Source organism: Stegostoma tigrinum, chromosome 34 (genome assembly GCF_030684315.1).
Source record: "Stegostoma tigrinum isolate sSteTig4 chromosome 34, sSteTig4.hap1, whole genome shotgun sequence".
Taxonomy (NCBI): Eukaryota; Metazoa; Chordata; class Chondrichthyes; order Orectolobiformes; family Stegostomatidae; genus Stegostoma; species Stegostoma tigrinum.
This window is the reverse complement of record NC_081387.1, coordinates 9,380,108-9,397,016: the sequence shown is the minus strand read 5'-3', so window position 1 is coordinate 9,397,016 and position 16,909 is coordinate 9,380,108. Positions and strand designations below refer to the sequence as shown.

The 16,909-nt window shown below is 39.6% G+C and overlaps 1 protein-coding gene across 1 annotated transcript; it reads left to right on the top strand.

Annotated features, from left to right (window-relative positions):
• Positions 1–1,865: 1,865 nt before the first annotated feature.
• Positions 1,866–16,642, top strand: LOC125467731 (muscarinic acetylcholine receptor M2-like). Its single transcript, XM_059639601.1, has 5 exons — positions 1,866–1,987; positions 3,454–3,579; positions 5,829–6,031; positions 14,532–14,637; positions 15,295–16,642. Exons 1-5 carry the CDS (start codon positions 1,866–1,868, stop codon positions 16,640–16,642), a joined length of 1,905 nt encoding a protein of 634 aa, XP_059495584.1.
• The last annotated feature ends 267 nt before the right edge of the window (positions 16,643–16,909 follow it).

Here is a 16,909-nt window from a genome sequence, read left to right as displayed (position 1 = left end):
GCAAATGCTAAAGATTAATTAAACGTTTTTTCCCAACTTTCACATCACCCAAGAAAGGCACTATTGCAAAGAAGAGCGTACTGCTGAATCTTTACATTTCAAAATGAGAGGTAATCAGTTCCAAGCTAAAATAACTGCACACAGGATGGTATCCCATCGCCAGATCACCCTTGACTTGCTTGCACACAGTGCATTCGCAATGGTCAGCCAGCTCAGAGTCAGACAACTGAACTGAGGACATTCTAATCTTTTGCTTATATTGGTCAGCAAGAGCTTTCCTGACTGCCCCAGGTTAACAACTCCCAATCAAGTAGGTCCAGTTGGTTCCAATCACTGCACAAGCCATTCACACCCTAAGCCAATTCACAATCTGTGGGCTGCTTTTGTGAATTGTGTTCTGCAGTACTACTTTTTAAGATTACTGTTAATAACTTCAGCCTTGCAGAAATAATTAACTTCAATCTTGAGTAACCACTGAAATGGAGAAGAATGCTTCTGAAAAGAGTTGTGTCCCACGTTGTTGAATACAGAGTGGATCTTACATGCAAGATACCATGAATGCAGGTATACTGAGTGTAAATGAGGTGTCTTTCATGCATGTACTTATATAATTGATTTCAGATTTTGGATTGTGAACCAGTGGTACGTGGGTGTTGGTTTGTGTGAATGAAGGTTTGAATGATTAGTGTCAGTTCTTTCTGGAGATTGTTAAACAAGCATATATAACAGTGAAGATCCTGAGTCATAATGGGAATTCAATTTTGTTGCAAAAACTTTATGACCCATATTAGTGAAATTAACCTTTTTGTCATTGTTGCACTTTTCATAATAGTGGGTGGTGTAGTCAGTAGTCCCCTTCACGGCAGCTTCATGTTTGAACAGACAATAAATTTGAAGATAAGGAGGGCAAGGAAAAATGGGAGTATATAAACACGATAACTTTAATCTTCAACAGAGATATGGTACGTCAAATTTGAAGACAAAACTATGAGGAAGAATTCATACATTGCATTCAGGGCAGTTTCCTAGATTATGTTAGGCTTCAACGCACAGAGAGACCTGGGTGTTCAGGTCCATTGTACCCCGAAGGTGATGACACAGGTCGATAGGGTGGTCAAGAAGGCATATGGCATGCTTTCATTCGTCGGATGGGGTATTGACTACAAGAGTTGGCAGGTCAAGTTACGGTTGTAAACGACTTTGGTTTGACCAATTTGGAATACTGTGCACAGTTCTGGTCACCACTTTAGCAAAAGGATGTGGATGCTTTGGAGAGGGTGCATAGGAGGATCACCAGGATGTTGTCTGGTATAGAGGGTGTTAGCGATGAAGAGAGCTTGAGTAGATTCAGATTACTTACTTTAGAAAGGAGGTTGAGATGGGACCTGATTGATGTCTGCAAAATCATGACAGGTATAGATAGAATGGATGGCAAGAAGTTTCTTTTTTCCCCAGACTGAGGGATTCCATTACTAGGGGTCACAATTTCAAGGTGTAAGGAGAAAAGTTTAAAAGAGATATGCGTGGAAAGTTCTTTATGCAGAGGGTGGTGGATGCATGGAACGCATTGCCAACAGAGGTGGTAGAGGCGGGCTTGATAACATCATTTAAGATGTATCTAGACTGACGCGTGAATGGGCAGGGAGCAGAGGATACAGATCCTTGGAAAATAGGCAACAGGTTTAGATAGAGGGTCTGGATCAGCGCAGGCTTGGACGGCTGAATGGCCTGTTCCTGTCTTGCAATTTTCTTCATTCTTTGTCCTTTGTTCTTAACCAGACTATTTTGGACCTTGCATTAGTTAATGGGGCAAGTCCAGTAAATGATCTCAGTATAAGAGACGCCAAGGAAGCAGTGGTCATAACATGGCAGAATTTATCATTCAGTTTGAAAGTGGGAAGCATAGGTCAGAAGCAATAGTGCTAAACTTACATCAGGGTAATTACAAACGAATGAGGGCAGAGGAAGTTGGGCTTCACAGGAAAAGGTATTTTGCAGAAAATATAGTCAAGGGAAAATAGCAGAATAGAAGAAAATGGATATAACCTTGTGTGAAAGAAAAATTCAAGGAAGGTGATAAGTGAAACATTATTAATGGGAAAAGTTAAGAAAAGCATAATTTGATATTTTAATACAAATGGAAACGAGAGACAATCTAATGTATTACCTCAGAAAACGTAATTATTTTCTAAAGAATACTTAGTAAAGCACAAACGGTGACTTTATGGGCATGGTTCAGTTCTTGTTGTCCACTTCAGTTTGGAGTACCAGTTGATATCTAGTCTCTTGTCTTTCTTGAATGCCTCAACAGCCTTCCACTGCTGGTTAAGTGCAGACAATGTCAGACATACTGCAGACTATGATTGCTGAAATCTGCTCCTTATTAATTCCTTCAAAGCCACAAACCGCCGTAGAATCAATTATATCTTTAGTTCTAAATTTCCAAGAGGAAGCAGAATTATTTCTAATTGTGAGAGATGCATGAACAATTTAAACATGGCTCTTAAGGGTGATGTACATTGATTGATGTCAGATCCTGACTGCTGCCCGAGTTGGCATTTATCTATGGACTCGTCCTTTCCATTCAGTTTTCTTTTTGCCACTTTCAAAGAAAAAAGGATTGTTCAAAATAGTACTTGCCTTTTCATTAAAATAAAAGAGATGCTTTTTCAGGCAGAACTCAAAGATTGAAATCTTTATTTTTTTTTGTTTCTCAATTCTAGATCAATTCGATGAAATAACTATTAAATCTGGAATAAATACGTCACTGACAACTTTTGGTTTCAAATCTGTTATGTTTGAATACGTGGAAAGAGTATAATTGACCTTCCTAACTTATAGACAAAACTATTTAAGAAGACAAAAACGGTGTGAACACAATAGCACTTATACCAACAAATGATTAGCCACATTATGCCGAAATTGAAAGGATTTAATGGTTGCAAATATAAGCACAATATTATAAAGTTAACTCTAATATAAATTTTAAATTTACTCAAACAAATTAAACCGAGATAGTATGAGAACACAAGTGTGATTACGTGCTCTTTCCTTTCGCTCATATTACATGTTTGGCTTCTGAAACTTTCACATCTATCTTACTGACAACTGGTTAATGCCATATTGTGCTTTATTTTTATGTTTTGTATTATACTTATCTTCCCTGGTTAACTATGGTTCAGTTTATCACCTTCCTGGACTATTTCTTCCTCACAGTGATATTTCTTCTCTGTGGCTCAGGTTTTTTTTTCTAAATGTCTGTCTTTTTTAAAATCAATTGTCTTTTCTATAAACTGAGATGGGCGACCTTAAGGTTAAACGACAATCAATCATCCCTCTCCAATAAAGGAGCGTCCCTAAGACTATGACAACTTTGACCTGCATTGTCTGCCATTTCAGTACCCCCAACACGTTGGCAAATGCAATCACGACTTCCGGTTTCTCCTATTTCAGATTCCGATTGCCCCTTTTCAGACTCAACCTTGACAAATCCGAAATAAACACAGAAGATGGTGGATACTGGGAATCTGACGTAAATTCAGACAATGCTGAAGAAACACGACAGGTCTACAAACTTCTGTAGAGAGAGAAATAGAAATAATGTTTCAATTTCAATGAGTTCTGAAGAAAGGTCATGGTACTTGAAACATTAACTCTGCTTTTATCTCCATAGAAATGTAGAGTTCCTCCACCGCTTTGTGCTCTCACTTGAGAAAGCTCACCTCATCTCTCATTAGGCAACCATTGTCTCCTGAATTCAACACTGAGCCAACAATTTTGTATCAAAACTGGTGCCTCTATTTTTTTATCTGCTTAAAATTTTGTTGGCTCATTCTCTTCTTTCTTCTTTTCTATCATCCTGTTGCACTAAATGATTGTTCTGTGCCCAATCACACACAATCTCGACATATATTTTCTCTTGCTGTAACATCTACTCTTTTGTTTTGTCTTAATCTAATTTGTTACTAACAAATTTGATACATTGCCTTTAGACATCCTCCAATGTCTGTTCACTCTTCCATTGGCTCAGTCTAGGATTCCATCTATCTTCTGTACTGATAGCAACTCCACTTCATCTGAAAATTTAACTCATTTTAACCACTCCACTGATATTCCCTGAGCTACTACGGGTTTAAAACGTTTTCCACTCGTAGCCTGCCTTCCCTATTCACTCTAATTCTATCCCACTTGGGATTTGCCTTGCCAATTCCTGCCGTCACATTACCCCTCTTCCATCCCAGTTCCATCTTACATCCTGTCTCTGTTGATATAGCCTCGCTGGGAGGGTAATGAATGGGCATATCAAGTATCACCTGTGCTGGCGAGCATTTGTATAATATACAACAAATGAGAAGGGGGGGGGCGCCCACTCACAGAGCCCATTGCTTGTGTGTGGGGCACGGGGCAAAGGAAAAGGGAAACTTTCTGATCAATACGCGGGAGTTTCCTGGCCAAGGCATATCCCTATGTATTAGCATCGACATGTGACACTGGCAGTTGAAAGTTTCCTCTGTCTGCCTTCTACAATTGACAGTTAACAGTCAGGTGTTAACAATAGTCAACGCCTATTGATGGTGAAATGGGTAGACTCATTGCAAATACATTATTTATGTTTGCAACATCTCTGTTGTTGTTTTCTTAATGATTATTGGGAAAAGAGTGACAGCAATCTGAGATAGAACACAAAACATTTACGTTTCCCTCATCAGTGCTCACCTCTATATTGTCGAGATCGAGGGAACAAGAACAAAACCTGAGGGGTTTCCATCATAAATGAAGGGTCTAGGCCCAAACCTCAGCTTTTGTGCTCCTGAGACGCTGCTTGGCCTGCTGTGTTCATCCAGCTTCACACTTTGTTGACTCAGTTTCCATCATAGTCATCTCAGACATGTCCATGCCAGCTACAGGCAACAAATCAAATCAGAGGTCATGCCAATAGCATACATGTTAACCCCACAATATCTCCATTGGCTCGGTTATGTTCATTAGATGCATGGTGGAAATATAATAAGCAAATGGCTCAGGGGTTTTTGTCATCAATAATTTGTGCTCAGGAGCGAATTGCTCCGAAGATCGAATGTTGACAGATGCCACTGCAAATAATTTGAACGGACATGGACCTCTGTACCCTAAAATAAAACAACAAACTGCAGATGCTGAAGTTCTGGGGAGAAAAAGAAACAGAGAAACACAAGACGTCTGACAGCACCTATGGAAACAAAGCCGAATTAATGTTCTGAGTCCAGTGACCTTTTTCAGAACTGAAAGTTAGTTCCAAAGAAGGGGCACTGGGCTCGAAAGGTTAACTTCACAGATGCTGTCAGACGTCCTGAGTTTTTCCAGCAATGTCTGTTTGTGTTCCTAATGTTTTCCAGGTTGTGAGATGTATGAACGTGCTTATGTTTCAGTCCTCTCGATCTTGGCTGCCTAGGGCTCATTTTGAAAGATGATATGAAAACGTTTCAACAGCTGACCAGGAAGATAGGTCAGTGAAAAAGCCAGTAAAATCTGCAACTCCTTTAATCAAGTTCTTCAACTATTGTGGATGCACCTTGGGCCATGATGCCACATCAGATTTCCAGACCTATATTGTAACTCAGAGATTGCCATAACGGGGCAAGCTATCATCTTCACAAGACAGAATACGCCCATAGAGAACCTCAGGCTGTTTTAGATTGTGCTTAACGTGGGGGCACTGCGGGTCTTTCAAGAAATATTCAAATTGACAATTCAGATATCTTTTAAGGCATACCCTGTCTTAGATTGGAATGTGTTAACTAAATCTGTGTGTTCTGTGTCCTTAAGTAATGCTGTTCTCTGTGGAACAGGATGGAGCCACCAGGGTATTACCACTTTTTCTTAATAAAGGGGCACCTTTCAAGATACAATTTATTTGTGTCAGCAGCTGTAGTACCTCTGGCACCATCAGGGATCAGTGGCTGCACAGAAACAGACGAATGGGTGATGTATCATTTCAGTGCTCACTTTGAAGCTGTATTCTATCATACCCTTGCTGCAATTGGCGTCCCAGGTAAGTCTCCTCATTAAGCCTCTCGTTTTTCTTGTTGCATGAATCATGTTTCACTGATTTGCTGTTCTCATCCCTCTAAATCAGCCGATTCACATGTATTATCGGTGTCGCCGAGCGTTTTGTTTTCAGTTGATTTACTCATTGCATCGTCACCTGCTCATTCTGAATTCAAGTAGTAACATATCGTCATGTTCAACATTTGTCTCACTTGCTGATTTCCTCTGCATACAGAAACATTCTGCAAACCTCCAGTACAGATTATCAAAGAAAGTTATCAGAAAAATATAAATGATGCTAAATTTCGTGAAACTCTCTAGTCTGGACCTAGATGTTGATATTTATCACCCTAATAGTTCAGAATTCAGTTTCATCACCATTCTAGGTAACATCATCAGTGATTTTCTGAATCTGATTGGGTATTATAATAAATACAGGCGATCATATCATGTGGCCGAAAAAAAGAGAACATATTTTGAGATTGCCTTTTGGTAATTTCTTGCATATTGAATGCTAACGTGAAACCGAGTTCAATATTGCAGGACATTGGTTACAATTAGAGAAAGTATGAATTCAATGGTATATAAGTACCCTACTTCTGTGAGTCCTTTTATTGTTTTTACGATGGTAAAAGCTGAAAGTTCTCTTATTGCTCAAGGTGAGAGTTAGGCATCCTGTGACCAAAGATTCTGGGGAGCTGGAATTCATTGGCTGCCTGCAGACTTTTTTTGGTAAAGTTGATCATAACTACAATTTGGTTATCATTGATCATGGGAGAATATATAACACAGGCAAGAGATAGATAATGCATGTGCATTTGCACATGTCCTTTTGTCTGTACAAATACTGTAACTACATCAGCATAGAGGACTGCATTGACCAGAAAAAAAATGCACTATTTTCTTAGTTTCTATTTCTTGATAGCCACTGAAACTGTTATCCAATTGTCTATAAAGGATCATTTCTTCTTTTCTTTCATTTTGGTAAGTAACAGTTTAGTAGAATGTAGAGAACAATATCAGGATGAAAACAATTCTACATTTAAGATACCTTTCCTTTATACCATTGTATGTGCTCATTGAATCTGGCACCATTGAGCGGAAGCCGAAGCCTAATTTCCCTCGGTTCTCCACATTCAAAAGAGTGACAATTGTGATCCTATCTCGGGGAGATTGCAAGATTTCAAATACATTGCACGTTACCTGATTGCCATGGCAGGAGTACATCTACTAGCTGTAAATTTCGACATTATACTGAGGCGCATCCTGATAACATTCTGGAAGCAGTTTATTTTCGTTGACTCGCGTGTAATTTGTATAGTGCCCTGTTTTATGCAGTCGCATACTGCACTGCCTGCTTCACTGCCAATCACAGTCAATTGATTTGTGGATATTTGTTGCCAGAAGCTGAAAACTAAATATTTCGCAAAGAAAATTATAGTGGAGGCTGTGTAACATATATTGTGCTATACCTTTTGAAGAATATCGTGTGGTATTATATATCCATCAGGATGTATCAGCTCTGCAATGCTTCTTGGTTTTGTTCTTATGTGCTTAGTATTGATATGGAATTGGGAGTATTGATTACTGCTAAGCGTCTTCACTACATTCTCAATCAAAAGGCAGTATTTGTTCTGATTCTGCTAATCAATGCCCTCACAGTCAGACACATACCATTCTTCAGTGGAAGCTACAGAACAATCAGAGGCCCAGGGATGGAATGGCAAAGGAAATCCATCACCTTACCGCTTTCTTTCAACGCTAATTTCATCCTACTATGATCAACATGTGTAACAAATTCTGTATGGGATGTAAAGTTGGTCTTGCAGTATAAGTATATTTTGTTTGACACATTAAACAGGTTTCATGCTGTGTAAAACAACGTCGTCTCATTTGAGGCCGCACTGATTATCTTAACTCACATGGTGATGAAACATCTGTATGAACACCAGTCACCTCGATAAGGAAGCCAATGACGAATCAACACTTCATTCTGAACGGTCAGAACGGTGATAGCGAGCCTTACTTGAAGTTCACTGCACACTCATCATAGCGATCTGGTTGTGATAAAACAAACATGAGATAAAGACACTGGAGGGGGCACAGGTTAGATGAATAAGGATAGTAGAAGACAGCTCAGGGAGTACTAACTATATAGTCATTAGAATTATAAACGGTGCATCCTTGGTTTGAATAGTATAATTTTGTCTTTTTGGGCAATTGGGAACGCATATGGCATTAAAGATGGCTATGATGACAGATTTAGATAAATAAAGAACAGAGTTGACATGAGTGAAAAATGTGTGCCCAATGAACAGGTTAGAATCGATAGACTCTTTGCATCTCTCTTTACCTGATCTTGGAAAGGCTGTTTACCACGTTAGCAATCATTTCAAATTTTGACATTAAATATTGTCTAACCGAAACAGAAGCGTCATTCTCCATTGACAGAAACCATTCGCAGCTGATGTTAATTTTTCTCGGAGATAATGCTTTCCTGCTGTGACAGATCGGCGAGATCACATTTAATGTTTAACGATCAAAACAAAGGTTGCAGGAAGGATTTCTTCTAGTGAATGCAGGCTCAGGGGCTGAAATTACCTGCCTGAAGGGATAGTGGAAAGATATTTCAATGTGGCATTGGAACATCAGTTTGACAATTCGTTCATCGAGAGCTGACAACATTATAACACACAGATCAGGGGCGTGGAAGAAACCTGATTGATCTTAAAAATAAGTTAAAGAGATGCTCAGTGCTAAACACGCTACTATTGACCTGTACTACTCCAAGAATTTAAACTGGAGAAATTATCTCAATTCTCACTTAACTGAGCAGATCGCAAATGTCCGGATTGGCATTAGCGAGCGGCACGGTGGCTCAATGGTTAGCACTGCTGCCTCACGGCACCGGGGATCAGGGCTCGATTGCGCTCCCGTTTGACTGTGGAGTTTACACATTCTGTCCCTGTATCTGCCTGGGTTTTCTCCCACAATTGAAAGGTGCAGGCTAGGTGGATGGCCATGCTAAATTGCCCGTGGTGTTCAGAGATGTGTAGATTAGGTAGGTTAAAGAGCGATGGGCCTGGGTGGGATGCTAAGGGTCGGTGTGGACTCGTGGGGTTGAAGGGCCTGTTTTCAAACTGTAGGGATTCTATTCCGTGAGATTCGATGAAAATAATCTCTATATTTCCAGCACTGAAATTAAGTGTGTGATTGAGTCCAGGGGAAGATGGAGGCTGTAGATTGAGTTAACAAAGCTGGGTCGTTCGATATGCTTGTAGACAAAACATTTTTTTTTCTAAGAACGAAGTCACTGAATTGACGTTTTCCAAGTCCGGAGCGTTTGGGAGCGGATATGTAATGGCCTTAGTCCCATTAGAGGCAAATTCAATAGACATGTTTCAGGTACGATTGGACCAAGATCTGAAAAGTAAAAACGTGCAGTGCTGAGGGCAATAGGCCAGGAAGGGGCATGAACTAAGCTGTTACTTTTTTGATGTTCCTGACGATGGTCGACAATACAAAATAGTGGAATGAATAGTTCTCCAGACGGGAACAAAAAAGAAACTTTTCAGGTGTACTGGGGCTTTTTGCATATAAGCATGGCCTAGGTAGAAGAGTGTAATATTTCAATTAGTTTTTCCTTAGATAGCTGACTTCAAAAGGAAGATAAGTGCGGAGATTTATATTGGGGGTTGACGAAGCAATTTTATTGGCATAGAAAGCTATGCTTAGTGTTTTGTTTTCTAAAATAAACTGAATCGTGGATTGTTGGGATTTTAGGAATTTCTGGCCATTAATGGCACGAAAAGGAATGTGCAGTTTTCTGTACGCTACCTCTGGCCAGATGAACCAAAGAAACACCTGCTAGAGTGGAACAGGCAACGCTCGGCCTCTGCCGCGCCCCTGATAAGCGCAGCTCAGATCGGAAAAGTGTCCAGACTTTAGAGCAAGGCTAACACCAGTATCGAGGCAGGAGAAGAGCGGAAGATAGTGAAGGAAAGGGTAACCTGAGAGATCCAGTCCGAATTGGTTAAAAAAAAAACTTAGATCGTTATTGAGAACGAAAAAAATGCTGGAGATCATAACGGTTCAGGTTGTATCGTGGACAGAATGCAAGCTAACGTTTCGAACTAGATTACTCTCACCAAAGCTTATCCGATTTTTCGTTTTTAGTACACATTCCAGCGTCTACAGTAATTTGCTCTTCGATCATTATTGCGTAATTCTAAAGTTTTGCCTTCTGACTGAAGTAACTCAACCTTCAAATAAAGAACGTAGCGCGCCGAACTCACTTCAACCTGTGATAATGGGGACTGCAGATGCTGGAGAATCCAAGATAATAAAATGAGGCTGGATGAACACAGCAGGCCAAGCAGCATCTCAGGAGCACAAAAGCTGACGTTTCGGGCCTATGATGAAGGGTCTAGGCCCGAAACGTCAGCTTTTGTGCTCCTGAGATGCTGCTGGGCCTGCTGTGTTCATCCAGCCTCACATTTTACTATCTCACTTCAACCTGTCTCCAGTTGAGTGAGTCAATGGCAGATCTCGGGAACTAGTGGGAAAAGCTTACTTACCCCGTCATCCCTAGTCACTGTCTGATCAATGCAGAGCAAAACCCGTCAGCAGGCGCAACTTCAGGCGTTTTCTCCTTTTTTTTGTCGGGCATGCAATAACACAGAGAACTTTCAGAAACAAAACAAAAATTAACACAAAGGTTTGGGGCAAGGAAACAATCCTTGGCAGAGCGAAGTCTGGGTCATCCCAACAGGTGGGGCGTAGAAAACAACTAAGAGATCCGATCAAGATTTTCCAAACCCTGAGAGGGCTGGATGTAGTCATTAGAGAGAGGAAAAGTGTTCCCTCTTCTGTTTTGGAGCAAGAGGTTTTGTTCTATACATTTAAAATATATCGCAAAAGAAGTTTCGACGTCTCACTCGCAAATCATTCGGATAGGCGTGGAATTGCAGCGGAGGCAGGTTCAAATATGTTCAACCGAGCATGCGAGGGGACATTGAATGATTAATTCGATAAAAATAATTTCCAAAGGTAATGGGGCAAAAACAAGCAAGAGGTTGGCATCCGGTAATGATGCTCATTTAACAATCCCGTGCGGGCATGAGAGGTAGAATGGCGTCCTTTTGTGCTAAAACACTTTTGTCATTCTGTGAATACAAATTTCAATCCGGATGGTGGAATGAATCAAATGGTTCAACCGCCAGCACACACCTCACCTCTGTGTCTTTTCAACTGCTCCCCCAAACTACTAATTGTCTCTGCTTTCGGATGCTGATGGATTTCCTTCTTGTTCTCAAACATTCTTCTTTAAAAATGGGAACGTATAATTTTACACAACTTTGAATAAACTGATTAACAAAATAATTAAAAGTCCTTCGCGAGAGTCATATTGAAGGGAAATTGCTGAATACTATCTCTTCTGTTCCGGCTAACTCTGTTCGTGGAATGGAAGGAGTCGGGTTTTGTGCGCGTGATTTTTTTTCACAATCAATGCTGACAGTCCAGAGAGTGCAAATATTCGGGATTTTTTTTCTGAGGTGAGAGGATTTTTGTTTAAAAACGATGGCCTGACATGAACATATTACCCCACACGAAATGAATAAACAAACTTTATTGGCCTAAGAGATGCTACATCATTACAACTTATTGGGGCATTTTCATATCGCTCTCGGTTGATATGATCCGAAGATCAAGATTAAGGAATGGTCAACAGACTCGAAACGTTAACTCCGATCTCTCTTCTCAGATGCTGCCAGCCTGGCTGAAATTTTCTAGCAACTTCTGTCTTTGAACGATCGCAGGCTGAATGCATGACATTCTTTTGGTGCGAGAATTGCTGGTTTGAAAGAACATCTTTGAAGGGATGATGTTGGTCTCTGGCTGTTTCATCAACGAATGAACAACCTATTCTGCGCAGCCTGATGTCCAGACACGGTATATCTGTCCTGGGTCGGATGGCAGGTTGGCGGGCTGGGGGGCGCGAGGGGTGTTCGACAATGCACAGATTTAGGGGGTTTTGATGATATTTATATTTTTGTATTGATAAGGCGCATCTTGCTTTCATGATGTTGTATTTCTACTCACTCATACTGAACGGTACATTAACAGGGCGTCACAGGTGAAATTGGCGTGCAAGTTGCTCATGAAGTGTACACCCGTGGAAGGTAGAACAAGGCGTTTTGTTGATTAAGTGGAAGGAGACAATTGATACCAATAGAGTTGGGACTGAAAAAAAACAAAACGATTAATGTTAACCAGACTATCTCGTTTAATGCTCTTTTCTAAGGCAAAGATAGATTTTTGAACGGTAAAGGAAGTAAGGGTTCTGGTGAGTGGGTAGGTAAGTGAAGCTGAGTCCACAAAAGGGTCAACCATTATCTTAGTGAATGGTAGGGCTGCTTCAATGGGCCAGGTGTCTGCTCCTACTCCTATTTCTTATGTTCTCATTTGTCACTGAGCAATTTGAATGTCATGATACAGGTGTAAGCTATATTACATGGCAAAACACAAATGAAAAGGCCTAAATCCCATCATCTAAAGTCCCTGGTGTTTTGGAACAAAGTGAGTTTCAATTCTATATTGCATTTTCTGTAGTTTCATGGCCAAACTCAACGAGATTATTTTGACTTCTTGTACTCTGCCACAAAATGGAAAAATAACTTCACTGCACCTATACTGTCCTGTCCCCTGGATGTGTCTGTGCTGTTTTTATTGCTCAGATAGGTGTTAGGAGATCTGTGCAGTTTTATTCCGTTTTTTTACTTTGGCCTAGCTCTTATTTTTCTTGGTCTACTTTCAAATGGCTCAATTGGTAATTTCAACGGAGATTTAAGAGTTCATGATAATACTTTTGATCTAGGTTTGTATTTACATGATATCACTACTAGACAGACAGATTGCTTCCCAAATGGACATTGCTAAAATAGATGAGTTCTTACAATAATCGACAATGACTTCACAGACACAATAGCAGATTTTAACTCTTATTTCGAGATTCATTAACTGAAAGTAAATTCAACAGCTGCTAACCCATTGCAAGCCATGTCACTAGAACATTACCATCCAAATTGGATTGCTCGTCCACCAATACCCTGTTTGAAGTGTTTTCACCTACTGACTGAAACATGCATGACCTGATCCTACGATCTACCCATCAGCTATAGGATCTTTTGATGCTGCTGAGCAAAATATTCTCCGACATCAATAATATGATGCATCCTTCACAGGCCCCTCAGTGTTTAAAGCCCAATGCAGTTTTTACATCTCAGCTTTTGGTTGATTCACATATTCTGCACATAAAAATGATTTGATTTTTTTCAAGGTCATTTCATTTCTAATTTATTTACCTGTGCCTACTTCACTCCAAACATCCTTAGGCAATCTGGGAGATATTATGCTGTTACTGCCGTGCTGCTATGATTTACTCTGGAGTGCGGATTAAAGCATGCTGGGTCATTTTATTGCTAGTCCTTTGCTTCATCTCTATGAAGTTTATCATTTTTTTCTAAGTCCTTTTCAGCTTCTCCTTGCCACAGTCTGCACCCACTGTTAACACACTCTCATCCCTTACCTTTTAACCCTATCTAATCAGATGATTGCATCTCATTTGCTTCCCTGCATGATCTACCACTCTTGTCCAGACGTTTTCTTTAGCCCATTTCTTGTCTTGAATTGTGCATGGCATCATTAATGCTCACACCTTAGTGAACATTGTGCATTCTTTCTAAGATAGTTAAAAGGGATAAAATTAACTGTGTAAATAATCTGGAATATAAGACATGGAGCATTGTGTTTCTTGCAGGAGCTTTCCTAAAGTAATCAATCTAACATGTGTAATGTAGTTTCCACTATTTACTTTAGAAACAGCAGTAACTGGAGAATCCTCCTTCGGGTTTTATTTTGCACAATTTGCATAATATTTATAATTATTGATACACAACAATTGAAACCTGTCAGCGAGTCTCCATTATTATCCTGCTGTTTTCAAATATATGTCACATCCATGAATTGATTCCATCTCAGGTTCATTTTGTTCTTGCAGAGGTGAACCTGTCTTTGAAGAAGAACTTGCATGATAGAATGAATAGTCTCTCTGTAAGAGAAAATAAGCATGCATATATCTTATACTTTGCAAAATTTATACAGGTGATGACGTTTCCTTTTCAAAAACATGTTATTTATTAGACTTTTTATGCATGAATGTATGGAAAAAAGAAAATGAATCTGTTGACACTTCACATTTCAACAGTTGAAAAACCGTACCTTCATATTTTGTACCAATTGAATTAAAAGTACAATTGCCACCTTAACAAGACAGAACCTACAATTAATTACAATCTCCATGACCGAATCCCCCAAGATCAATATCCAGAGATTAATACTTGAAAGAAATTGAACTTGACTAACTTTTTTTAAAAATGGGGACAAAAATGCAAGTCAGAGACTCAGAATCCTGCAGTGAGTAACTGATCTTTTGATTCTCAAAGGCCAGAAAATGATCTACAAGTGTATGTTAGGGAGTGTGATAAAGTACTCAAAACTTTCCTGGAAGGAAGCTGTTTTAACATCATTCAGCAAACTTGAAACCATCCGGTGAGTTGCAGCCTTTTAATTTGTACATGTTCGTACAAATTTGTGCAAATTCATTTTGTCCAAAAAATGCATTGCATAAATTCACAAAGACTCTTTTCGCTTTTCCTTCCAAATCCATATAACTAACATTTGAATAAGCAAGCGCAACAGAAGCGTGAATGTACCATATGCAAGGTCTTCTGTCAATCACTCACCAGGCCAGTTAGTATTTGACTTGGAAATGCATCAGTTTTTCTTCATTGTTGCAGGGGTGATGTCCTGGAGCTCCCTCCCGCCAGACTGTGGGTGTACTAACAATATATACACAGCAGCAGAACAAAAAAGCAGCTAACCTCTCTTTTTGTCAATGGCAATGGCATTGAGTTATAAATGCAAGTCAGGCCATTGAAGCCAAAACCCTTGAGTGAATACAATAAAAGAATTCAGAATTAAAAACAACATATTTCTTGACCAATAGTTTGAAATTGGTAAGTGCAAATGGTTTTGTTTGTCACCCTCAAATTGTCTTTAAAATTGCCGCAACCAAAATCTGATTCCTAACTTTTCCTTTTCTTTTCAATATTTAGGATTCATCTGTGCTTATTACACATCAGAATTAAAACTATGACTAATGCAACATCGATAAAAGAATCTAACTGACTTCCTTCATATTGAAAGAATTGGTTCTCGTAAAATGCTTCAAGTGATCATCATTGTGGTTTTGGCAGGATTGTTAACTTTCATAACAACTATCGGAAACATTTTGGTCATTCTTTCCATCATATTCAACAGACATTTGAAGACTATTAACAACTATTTTATTTTAAGTTTAGCCTTCTCTGATTTGATTGTTGCTGTAGTGTGCATGAATCTATACACCATTTACAATGCATTTGGCTACTGGCCAATGGGCCCAGTGGTATGTGATTTATGGCTTGCCTTAGACCATGTTGTCAATAATGCATCCTCCATGAACCTCGTTGTCATCAGCTTTGACCGCTATTTCTGTGTCACGAAGCCTTTGAGCTATCCTGTGAAGAGGACACCTCAGATGGCATTGATGATGATCACAGCTGCTTGGGTGCTGCCATTCATCTTGTGGGCTCCCTCCATTCTCTTATGGCAGTTCATTGTGGGGACACGGACAGTTCATGAGGGTCAATGTTACATTCAGTTCCTTTCAAACCCAGCTGTCACTCTTGGCATTCTTATTATGGCTTTCTATCTCCCCGCTTTCATCATGGCTGTCCTGTATGTGTGCATATCCCATGCCAGTAAGAGTCGAATAAAGGATGACAAGGAATACTCGGAATCAAGCAAGGACACATTATGTTGCAGTCCAATTCAGCAAAAGCCAAAAAAACGAATGAGCGACATCTTATCAACTGCTTCCAATTGGTTGCTGCATATCAAGAGCAAAATACCAAATGAGATAACAATGGATACTTTTGCCCAAGGAGAGTTCAAAGTCGTTTCCAATGAGAATACTTCATTTAGTTCAATGGCATCAAACCAAATGAATGAAGAAACAATTCAAGAGAGTACAAATATTTTTACCATACAAAGCCATTTGCGGGCAGCCGATGCCAAGCTTTCTTGTGTAACGATACTTAGCCAATCTAACACTGCCCATGATGGCACCAGCAGAGTAGAAACAGTATCAGGCTTCACCATCGATAACAGGAATGAGAGAAATATTGGAGAAGGCCATTGTACAATGAATCCAAGCAAGACTCCTGCTAAGATAAAGAAACTAGGTGCCTCCCGAGAGAAGAAGGTGACGAGGACCATCATGGCTATTGTTTTGGCATTTCTTATCACATGGACCCCTTATGTTTCCATACTGCTTGCTGACACCTTCTGCTCAGTGTCTGTCCCAAATATTGTCTGGAACTTAGGATATTGGTTGTGTTACACCAACAGTGCCATCAACCCTGTCTGCTACGCACTGTGTAATAACACATTCAAGAAAACCTTCAAGTATCTTCTGTTATGTCAATACAAGAAATTCATTACAGCAAGATGATAAAAACACAGGTTTATAAATGAAAAATAGATAATGTAGGCAGATGTTATGCTCATTGTTCCACATTATGCTCGAGTAGACGTCTGTTTCATATAATGTCAGAAGCACATTTGAACTGTTTCCATTGGGTTATAACATTTATTATAAATGCTAGGTCTGCTGATGTTGGAAATTTATTATGAATAGATTGCAGAATAAATTTGCTAAATCTTTCAGTATCAAATGACACAGTGTAACAATGTTTTTGAACAACATCAAATTTGGCCA